Source organism: Zingiber officinale, chromosome 8B (genome assembly GCF_018446385.1).
Source record: "Zingiber officinale cultivar Zhangliang chromosome 8B, Zo_v1.1, whole genome shotgun sequence".
NCBI lineage: Eukaryota > Viridiplantae > Streptophyta > Magnoliopsida > Zingiberales > Zingiberaceae > Zingiber > Zingiber officinale.
This window is the reverse complement of record NC_056001.1, coordinates 31,152,640-31,164,525: the sequence shown is the minus strand read 5'-3', so window position 1 is coordinate 31,164,525 and position 11,886 is coordinate 31,152,640. Positions and strand designations below refer to the sequence as shown.

General features: G+C 33.1%; 1 protein-coding gene across 1 annotated transcript; it reads right to left on the bottom strand.

The window, feature by feature from the left end:
* Nucleotides 1–1,829: 1,829 nt before the first annotated feature.
* Nucleotides 1,830–4,903, bottom strand: LOC122013391 (protein FATTY ACID EXPORT 5-like). Its single transcript, XM_042569654.1, has 3 exons — nt 4,532–4,903; nt 2,842–2,929; nt 1,830–2,073 (listed from the first exon to the last, which is right to left on the bottom strand). Exons 1-3 carry the CDS (start codon nt 4,728–4,730, stop codon nt 2,001–2,003), a joined length of 360 nt encoding a protein of 119 aa, XP_042425588.1. The 5' UTR covers nt 4,731–4,903; the 3' UTR covers nt 1,830–2,000.
* Between the last annotated feature and the right edge of the window lie 6,983 nt (nt 4,904–11,886).

Here is an 11,886-nt window from a genome sequence, read left to right as displayed (position 1 = left end):
AAACCAATATTATCCAATCGGTACCTGGAATTATTATTTATGAGAAAAATATTGCAAGTACGGATTTTGGATTTGCTCAGACAAAAATAAGGATCGATTTTATTCAATAATCCGTATTATGATATGTTATATATTATGGAAATTTGGATTGGCTCTAAATTATGGAGGTGGGAATATCTCATAATCCGTATCAAATTTATATAAAATAATAACATTTCAAAAATAAGGATGAAAAATAATATTTATTGGCAAGGTAAGGAAACAATGGAGGTGGTCCTATCAAACACTCAAACTACAATAAATCTAATACGGCATAACATTGAGGATCAAACTATTAAGAGAATAAACTTTTTAGATTTTGCACCTAAGATGAGTTTCTTAATGTTAGCATGGTCTCCCGTGTATTTTGGTTTACCATTGCAAATTAAAAATAGAGCATTGCAATAAAAAAAGAACATTTCATATTATTGAAAAATTTTAATGAAAATATGTATTCATAAAGGCTTCTTTTAATCAATACAATGTGGCAAAAAAGGCGAATACGCTCGCCCCCAGTGCCTCTGCCAACCCGTCCCAAGGTCAACACGGAGGAGGTAAATCATGGACGGCTACTAGTATTTGAAATAGTGATTAGCACATAAGAGAGGTATTTACCTCGATTTTATCGAGATTCGAACCCCAGACCTCATTATGACAACACCTTATGCGCTAGTCACTAGACTCATCCGAGGAAACTCTTTTAATCAATACATGTCTCTTATCATAAATGCATGTCATCTTGGAAATGTAATTATTAATAATTTGCATGTCACTTAGAAATGCATGTAATTTGAAAATGCAATTAATCATTAATATAGAGAAATAATTCTAAAAGTTAAATATTAAAATAAGTGGGAAAGGGTATAATTGACTTATAAAATATGATATTACTTGCATACCCTTAATAATAACCATAAAAATTAATAAAAAGTACATTGTAACTGGCCAGATTATGTGGAGCTCAACAATTTGTGTTTCCATGTTAAGTTGAGGGCCACTTCATGCTCCGAAGGTCACAAGAAAACCTAGGGACAAAATGGAAATCATCGACAACCTTGAAGCCAAGAGACATAACATCACCCTTCTATGCAATCTCAAAGGTTCATTAGGCGTGCCCTCAAGACAGTGCGATGATTAAAACATACGATTTTACCACATTAGGTCATGAGTCAAAATTCAACGTATCTGAACATGTCTTCTCTCATACTTTGACCATTATACTAATGGTTAATAACCATCAATGATTTATTTCCTTCATATTAATTTAGGAACAAATTGACAAGAGTGTTGGGAAGAGCAAATCATCTTTTTGTCACATCAAAGGTTAATTAGGCTAATAAGATCTCCTCTCTTCCATCTCCCCTTTTTTAACCATCTCAAGTAAACTACATTTCTTCCTCTCCTCGCCTTCTCTTTGCTTATTTGCGTATTTCCTCACTTATTTCCATCCCATGAAGTAAACATAACCTAAGATTATTCTCTTTGTTTTCGTTCCACCATGTAGGATGTAGACACAATTCTCCATCGAACATCTAACTTTAATCGAAAGTTCTTGGGATATAATTCTCTCACCTTTAGACCTTTACTTTTAATAAAAAGTTCCCGTCATTCGAGTGTATCAGACACTAATGATCTGAAACGGCCTAGGTTATGCTAGACATAGTCCAACCCTAACCTAGTCCGTGAGCACAACCGAGCATGGGCTAACATAAATCATGCCTAACCCATCACCTCTAGATCCTTTGGTTGAGATCTTTTAAGTAGTGATATAAAGCAACACATCTCCGATGTGAAAATGTCGTCACAAATTGAGCAAGTTCCTCCAAACAAGATAGCGCATACAGTTTGCCAAAACAAAACATAGCTCATAGTGTTTGGAATATAACAGCACCTGCATAAATAATGTCAGATTATGGTCAATGTTAACCTGCTAAATGCTTTCCGGATTTTTATGGTCATGTTCATTCAGCTTTGGGTGGAATATGATTTGCTCCAGTTGCCATCTTGTACAGATAAAACAGAGACATCAATGCACTGCATAGAGATCACATGATAAGCAATTCATGAATTTTCAGTATGCATTTATGTTTGTTGAAACTCTTCAATTTTCAGTAGAAGGATAAAAGAGCGAGCGCAATCCATCAATTATATTAAGAGAAATAATGGGCTTTCTGCCATATTGGTTTCATAATTCTAACATCAACTATGAATGATCTTGGTTAATGCTTTCTTTCAGTTCACAAACATGAACTACTAGTTAATATTCACCAGCTTGTGGACATCAAGAATACCAACAATGGATCTGATTTTTTCACAAGAAAAATTATTTACTGGGAATCCACTGGAGGCCTCAATTTAGTATTTATTAGGTTAGCTTAATAGAATGCTCTCGGTTATTCTTAACTCTCAAAAATTGACTTTGTAATAAACTCTTAAAACCAACATATATCAATTTTTAGTAATTCCTGCTTGACCTAATGTGTACATTTTCTCCCACTCTGAATTTTCACTCACAGTTTCCTTTCTAAACTATCAGGAAAGTATACAGCACCAAAACTAAATAGTTCATTAATAGTATGTGGCAATATTATCACCATGGATATTTCCCTAGAATTATGAAAATATAAAGGTTGCTTAATTAGATAAATATTACAAAATGCGTGAAGCAAGCATGACTCTGCTATGCAGGCTCAGGGCCTAAAACACAATGCCATCAAACAAAACAAACAGATGTTCTTGCGTGGAATAGAAACTTGGCATGTGGCCTAGTCACACAAAGCGAAGAGAGAGCAAAAGGCATACCTAAGAGCAGCAACTAATCCAGCAGGCATTATCTTGGAAGTCTCTAAGTATCTTGTTCCCATGACATATGTGAGGGTAAGGGAGCAAACTGCGAAGAGACAAGTTAACAGATTGTGTTACTAAAACAGTTGTGGAGAAGAAAATTTAGTACAAGGTCGTAATTTAAGAAAGCAGTAAACTAGTCAACAAGTATCAGTTTAAGTAACTTACAACAAAACAACAACTCAACAAGTACTGGCCTACTTATGATCAACTCAAGCTATGAGCTTTTATATGCTATACGAGCTAGTCCTTGGAACCTCATCTGAACTCAAACTCCATTGTAGAATTTAACTAAATCTTATGGTTGATTCAAGTGTGCAATAGACATTGGAATCCATAATTTCACTACTCTAACAAACTAGTACTGTTGATTATGTATCACAAATCTATGAGCATCTTATCAAACAATCAAATGAGTTTTCCAGTGACACTCTTTGCAAGCTTCTGAATGAAATTTTTGATGAGCTTATATATTATGAGTATACTCGTTAGATAATAGCTAAGTGTGTGCACGAACTTGTACAATAATTTCGTCAAACTGAAATGTTTGAGCTCATAACATCTTGTCCATGAGTTAATTCGTGGAAACAAACCAATCATGCGAACAAGGTACAAAAGTGTCGGTTCTTTGCATTTTACACTAAGACCATTTAAAATTGAAACCTAAAACTAAAGTTGAAATTGACTCAATAAGCTACTTGATTGCCTTTGAATGTGTTATCACTGAGTTCAGCACCCAGGACCCAGCTACTTATGGTGACGTGTGTTGTTTATGGGTTTACAATAATTCCCCAAAAGGTAAAAACTAACTGTAAGAATGCTTCTTTTTATTCATAAGAATTTCAATGGTAAAGCACATATCCATAAAACAAGTCATATCATAAAATGAGTAACATAGTAGTAATTGTTTCTCTTATCTGCTTACCACTTTATGCAACAACCAAGTTGGTAATGGAAAATCCATCTAATGGCTATGTACCATGTGAGCATTATGGAAACAAGTTTGCAAGGTTGAAACAGGTTAATACAACCCCACTTACCATAAGAAGCAATAGCATAAACCACCTTTCTTTTTGTTTCTTTGCCCCACTATGATACTGGTCTTTTGGCTAATCAAAACATGTGTTAGGAAGAAAGGTTTATTCCTTGGTACTATTTTCATTATTCTCGTTCTTGGTTCTGTACCCTGATTCAGTAATTCCATCCTATCCCCTTCTATAATTGTTTGAGTGACTTAGTCTAATAATCTGTATTCCGTATGCAATTCTATTTAAGAAATGACGATAATCCCATGGATGGATGAAGAATAAGCAGTACTGTCATTTTCACATTATACATTCAAAAACCAGATATTAATACTGCAAATTTAGATGAAGAAACGTGAAGGACTAATAATTATTAGGGTGAACTCAAGGCTCATGTGCTCCAATTAGTAGAAAACAAATGCACCATGATCAACGCCGGCATTTCCCCCTTTCCAGAAAGAAATCACAATAAGAACTGCAAAATATTTATCACATTGAAAAGTGGCAGCTAGATCCAATTTTATTACAGAAACAATCAGATCATTGAGAATGGCACCCATGAAGGCACAAATTTGCAAGATTTTCAGCAAATCTAGGTCTGCTGACCCAAGAGAACTTCCTACCAGTCTCGAGGCCCAAGGCGAAGTACGAGTTCTGCCGCTTCTCGAACGCCTTGAGGCTGATGAATCCGGCGATGAGAAGGACGAGTCCGGAGCCCGCTCCTCCGGCCAGCGACGCCGTGCTCCCCCGCCGCACATAGCCGACGACTCCGCCGACGAGGACCAGGAGCCCGTAGGGTATCGTGAAGCAGAAGTCGTGCATCGTCCCAACCTGCCAACGTCGGAGCGCGATCTAGTGGATCTGGCGGTGGAACTAGATCTGTCGATGAGAATTGAGATCGCTTGATCGCGGATCTGGCGATGGACTAGATCTGTCGATGAGAATGGAATTAGTCTTTTTGACCTTTGCGGAAGAGACCGACGGCTGGAGAAGGTGGGTGGAGTTGGTATTTGTTTTGACCAGGGAATTGGTTTAATTCGTAGTCACGTGCCATTCCTCATATTTACCAAAAACATTCTTTTATAGTTTATTTTCCAACCAAATACATTTCCATATAAGATAAAAAAATCAAAATAACTTCCTTAATTATTTATATCATTAAAAAATATAAAATTATTAAACAATACAACCATTATAATTTAACATTTAAAATCAGGTTATTTGACGATTGATTATAAATTAATTCTATAATTTATTTTTATTTATATAATTTAGTAATGAATTACTGAATACATTTTGGAAAGTATAATTACATTTTTTTTATTACAATTGAGAAATAGTTTGGATATGAAATTGAGTAAAAATCAAAAGGCTCTGTTATTTAATATTATAAGAATCAAGGTGTTCCTTTTCATTTATTATAATAAAATTATTTTATTTTATCACTAGCCACATTTGACTTTTGAAATTATACTTGTTTTTGACATTATTGTAACGTCTACAAACTCATCACTACTATACAATTATAATAATTATAATTTTATAGTTATTATAAAATAATTATTTTAATTAATACTTTAATTTTTATCAATACTGATAAGGTTATGATTTAACAATTATATAACTATTATAATATGAGCACACTAATTAAGCTGATACATTATTTCTGACCAATACCCATTAATATTGACTATAAAATCATACAATTATATAGGATTGTAGCTCCTATAATTATATAGGAGTCATGATCTTATAAAATATTAAAATTAATAACAGTTTGGAAAAGTAAAATATATAGTAATACAAGTAACGGGATGTAGGCTCTTATCGTAATAAATGAAAAAAAAAGATTCTTTCATTCATAATTTGTAGAATCATGATCCTACCTAAAATTAATTTAAGATCAGGATTGGATCGATCAAGATCGGATTGTAGAATCTTATGATCCTACAAAAAAATCCTTAAAATCTTATCATACATGATTAATAATTAAAAAAAAAATTTAAAACTCATTTATATATAAATAAATAACTAATTTTGTACATATATGCAATCATTTATACTCAACACCTCAAATTACATTACTACATATACAAATTTAAATTAACATGTAATTCAACTATCATTCTCGTATAGTAATAATATTTATGTTTTCATATCATAAAATGAAAAAATATAATATTTCTATTAACACAATAATAATAACACATTCAATGTCAACAATATTTCCTTAATTTATAAGATAATTCAATTTAAAGGCCAACAAAACATCTAACGTATATAACAGAAGCTATTGAATCCTTTGATTCAAATATGAACGTCGGAAATATTTTTCTAAAGACTGGTTGATGTCACACAATACTAGACAATAGACATCCAAAAACTCATTATTTTGGAGAAAATAAATGATAGAATATTATTTATAAAAATTAACTCAAAAATAATTAAGCATATGTTTAAATAATTTAAAACTCTAATAAGATGAAAAAAAAGATAAAATCTTTTAGACACCAAAAAGGATTTAAATGATATTTTTGGATTTGAAATAGGGTGGTTAAGGATAAATTTTGAAATTTATTAAAGATCTATGGACGAACTTTGATTTAATATATTATAGGTCCTATGGTTCAATCCGAGTAAAAAGTTATGACTTCTCAAAGCTTTCATCGATCCTGCTCCGATTCTGCTCCGATCTTATCGATTCTGTTCCGATCCTACCGATCCTGCTGCGATTCTACTGCAAAAAATGATTCTATGTGATCCTGGATCGATTTTGGATTTTTGGATCGTAGGATCGTACGATCCTACGATCCGGATCGTGATTTTGTAAACCATATATTCCTTTCTGGTTTTTCTCCTATTAAATTATTTGTAAAATATTATTTTAATAATTTTTTAAAAAGTACCATTTTATAGAATTAATCTATAGATTTATATTCAAAATTCAACTAAGAATATACCATATAATAATATAATCATTTTAAATTATTCATCATATGTTTTTATATTTTATTATTTTTTAATTTTTTTTTCTAAAGTTACATCTATTATTTATTTTACAAAATAATTTAGGGTACTTTTTAAATTTATTTTTTTAAATACTTGTAGTTTTTAATTTTGTTGTTAATTTAGGTATCTAGATGTTACGTACCTAATTAATATTGAAGATGATAAATCCAAAAAAGCTAGTGACAATTCACGCAATAGCCAACATCCAAAGTTGAAAATCTATTATAAATGCATCATATATTGGTTTGAACCTTAATATATATCATATTTTCAAATAGCATACCAAGTATTTATTATATTAATATCTTTCTTTTATTAACATACTCACATTTATTTGAATATTAATATTGATTATTTATATGTCTCACTGTCTATTTCTTTACTTTTATTTTTTATATTTAAAATTTATTTTTCTTTTTTAAATTTTTTATATAGCATTTGCTCAATTAAAAAATTGAATATTCTTAATATGTGAATGTTATAATATTCATTCATATTGATTTATAACATTATTTAAATATTATAATACTCACATATTAACACTAATATGATTCTAAAATCTACTTGGCTCTCGTTAAATTTTGGATCTTGATATTGTTGGAATAAATAATTTATTATCGGAGATTTACGGGGTATTAGTTGAATTTAAAGTTCACTTAATTAAATTTAACTTACAGTTAAAATGACCTGAGCGGATAATCTCATGCTACCAGCAGAGGCTGGTTTCTGCTATGTGCTGAAGAGCGGATTGAGTCACCGAGCGAGCAAATCAGCCGAGCAGCATGTCTATGTTGTCGAGCAGGCAAATCGGCTGAGCTGCACGTCTGTGTTGCAGAGCGATAGAACTGCAAGTTTGTGTTGCAGAGCGACAGAGCAGTAGGTCTGTGTTGCAGAGCGACAGAGCTGCAGGTCTGTGTTGCAGAGCGACAGAGCTGCAGGTTTAGGAGCAGACCGAGCGAGGCCAGTCGGGTGAACAAACAGGCAGGTTGAGATGGTGTCGATCGGGCGTACAGTGCAAGCCGGGCAAAGATGCCGAGCGGAGAGGCTGACCGGGCAAGTGGCCGGTCAGGCTTTGAGCTGTGGGCTGAGGCCTGCGATTGACGCAGTTTCCTTGAAACAGATTCACCCACTTCTGGTTGTGCTTTGAGGCTTACTAGGGTCGTATATTTCCTAGGATACAACGGTTGACCATGATTCCCACCAAGCACTAGTGGTCATGGCGAATTGAGTAACACCTGATTGCTATCATGGGCACTCTGCCGAAGCAGGAGTTGCACGATAGAGGAGGAGGGGAATGAAGGTGGAGAGCGCTTCTGCTTGTGTTACTGTGTGCCCTCTGCTTGTCATCGCAACCTTCTTATATAGGAGTTCAGATAATTAACGATAGCGTTAATGGTCGATTAATGACCATTACTCGTCGAACAGTGAAACACCCACTATTTCACTCATTATCACTCGATCGTTTTGATTTTACAATAATCTTGAATTTAATGCATCCGTTACACAGCAGTAAAAAGTTTACGTGGCAAAATGTTGGCTGTTTCACTTGGGCAAATTTTACCTTTTTTTTTTAAATATCAAATAAAATATTTTATCAAAATATATTACTCTTATTTTTTTGGATGCTTGGACAATTATAATTAGTTTTTTTTTATGATAAATTAATCAAATAGATATATTAATACATAGCACAACCCATCTAATATACAACCCATCTAATATATTAATAATTAATTTTCTAGTGGATATATTAATAATTAGTTTTTCAATTAGTAGACAGTTGATGGATAATTTCTATAGGACATGGATAATTTCTATAGTAGACAGTTGAGCGGAGAGGCTGACCGGGCAAGTGGCCGGTCAGGCTTTGAGCTGTGGGCTGAGGCCTGCGATTGACGCAGTTTCCTTGAAACAGATTCACCCACTTCTGGTTGTGCTTTGAGGCTTACTAGGGTCGTATATTTCCTAGGATACAACGGTTGACCATGATTCCCACCAAGCACTAGTGGTCATGGCGAATTGAGTAACACCTGATTGCTATCATGGGCACTCTGCCGAAGCAGGAGTTGCACGATAGAGGAGGAGGGGAATGAAGGTGGAGAGCGCTTCTGCTTGTGTTACTGTGTGCCCTCTGCTTGTCATCGCAACCTTCTTATATAGGAGTTCAGATAATTAACGATAGCGTTAATGGTCGATTAATGACCATTACTCGTCGAACAGTGAAACACCCACTATTTCACTCATTATCACTCGATCGTTTTGATTTTACAATAATCTTGAATTTAATGCATCCGTTACACAGCAGTAAAAAGTTTACGTGGCAAAATGTTGGCTGTTTCACTTGGGCAAATTTTACCTTTTTTTTTTTAAATATCAAATAAAATATTTTATCAAAATATATTACTCTTATTTTTTTGGATGCTTGGACAATTATAATTAGTTTTTTTTATGATAAATTAATCAAATAGATATATTAATACATAGCACAACCCATCTAATATACAACCCATCTAATATATTAATAATTAATTTTCTAGTGGATATATTAATAATTAGTTTTTCAATTAGTAGACAGTTGATGGATAATTTCTATAGGACATGGATAATTTCTATAGTAGACAGTTGAGCGGAGAGGCTGACCGGGCAAGTGGCCGGTCAAGCTTTGAGCTGTGGGCTGAGGCCTGCGATTGACGCAGTTTCCTTGAAACAGATTCACCCACTTCTGGTTGTGCTTTGAGGCTTACTAGGGTCGTATATTTCCTAGGATACAACGGTTGACCATGATTCCCACCAAGCACTAGTGGTCATGGCGAATTGAGTAACACCTGATTGCTATCATGGGCACTCTGCCGAAGCAGGAGTTGCACGATAGAGGAGGAGGGGAATGAAGGTGGAGAGCGCTTCTGCTTGTGTTACTGTGTGCCCTCTGCTTGTCATCGCAACCTTCTTATATAGGAGTTCAGATAATTAACGATAGCGTTAATGGTCGATTAATGACCATTACTCGTCGAACAGTGAAACACCCACTATTTCACTCATTATCACTCGATCGTTTTGATTTTACAATAATCTTGAATTTAATGCATCCGTTACACAGCAGTAAAAAGTTTACGTGGCAAAATGTTGGCTGTTTCACTTGGGCAAATTTTACCCCGATCAGTCCGGCACTCGCAGGTCGTGCCCGCACATGAGTCAACATGGGTCAGTGCAATCCGTGCCTTGGATTTGCACCCCTCTGCGCACCCATGCGTGAGAGAGAGTTTCTCCCCATGTATTTGATCACATCTTCAATGCATGTGAATCAATATAAACCAACTAACATGCTATGAAACTCCCAATGTGAAACTAAAGTCTCATTGAAACTTCTATCCTCTTCCACCTCTTCTCCATTTATACATATTCAAAAGATACTCTATCAATCTATTAAATATTTGACCGTTGCACTATATACCATGTCATTTATTTCTTTATCGTTATTCCCTATCTCAATGGGCACCATTCATTTAGATACCAATCAAAATTAGCGAACTCCTAAATTACACCCCTAAAAAATAAATGATTATCAACTTGGAGACATCTCCTATCAAATGTCGTCTTCAATCTCTTTCCGTGCTTGGGAATATCTTTATCCTTTGAAACAATCCTTATTAGCGAAACATCTCCTACGTACGCCTCTAGAAATCAACATTTTTCATTTTACCTTAAACTCTATTTTTTTATTCAAAATGCTCCTCATTTTGAAGCTTCAATGTTTGTCTCTTGACATCTTCAAATCCTTATTAGATCACCCCTTAATCCTTATTAAATTAATTATCACTGCTCATGATAGGGTTGAAAATAATGATGTTCACCTATAATTTGATATCTAAAATATCACTCTGCACGAATAGTTTTATCCGGCTTCACGAACTAACTTAGTTGGTACTTAGATATATATGATAAACTCAGTTAGTTTTATTGACTACTTCTAGAATAATTAATTTAGTTCAATAGAATTTTTCTATTAACTATCTGAATAAATAAAAAAAATATGTGTCGTGGGTAATTCAGAGCTCAATATCTTTTGGTTGCTTGTCCTATTTAAAGAAAAAATTTCTATAAATACGTTATAGTTGAGGATCAAATCGTAAATACCTGGATGACAATCTGAATATTTTATCATGACACTATAACCCCGAGGACTAGTTAGCACTTATATATGGTATGACTACAACAAATTATGGGTCAAGTTTCAATGTGTGTGAAATATATCAAAGGTTATCTTACCCCATGTAAAGAAATATTGTGTTGGATGAAGTTCCTCGTAATTATCTCCCTTCCATATCTTATGGGGTAACTTTGAAAGGGCTCTTGGGATAAGGATTACCACCTTCTACCTTCAATTTGAACGAGTAATTTTATTTTTCAAAATTACACACTTTATAGTTGTTTTATATAAAATAACATTATCTTTAAGTTGCTGGTATCTAAGTTACAATTGAGTTATTAAACCACTTATTTATATTTCTAAAGTTAGATTAGTTAATTGGTCATCTGTACCTTTTGCCATATAAAATTAGATCAGTTAAGGTCATTTGTGGAAAATTATCTGTGTTTTTTGAATTTATTATTGATAAGAAATTTTAATGGCATGTCAATTCGGAAAACCGGATAATTGATTAAAAATAAATAATAATACAAGTAAAGTTAGACTAGTTAAAGAACAGCGTTTTTTATAATAAAAAATAATTTTTGTATGATATAAATGCAAAAATATAAATAAAAAATAAAAAAACACTTTAAATTATGTAAATCATTAAAAAATACTCTCTTTTTTAAAAAACAAAATATTCTTTCTTACAATATTATATCAATTAATATAATACTATTAGAATATTGGAGAAACTATTCAATAATTATTATAATTATTTAAAATGATTTTTAATTAATTTAAAATAATTATAGCTAAATTAATAAAGAGTATTTTTGA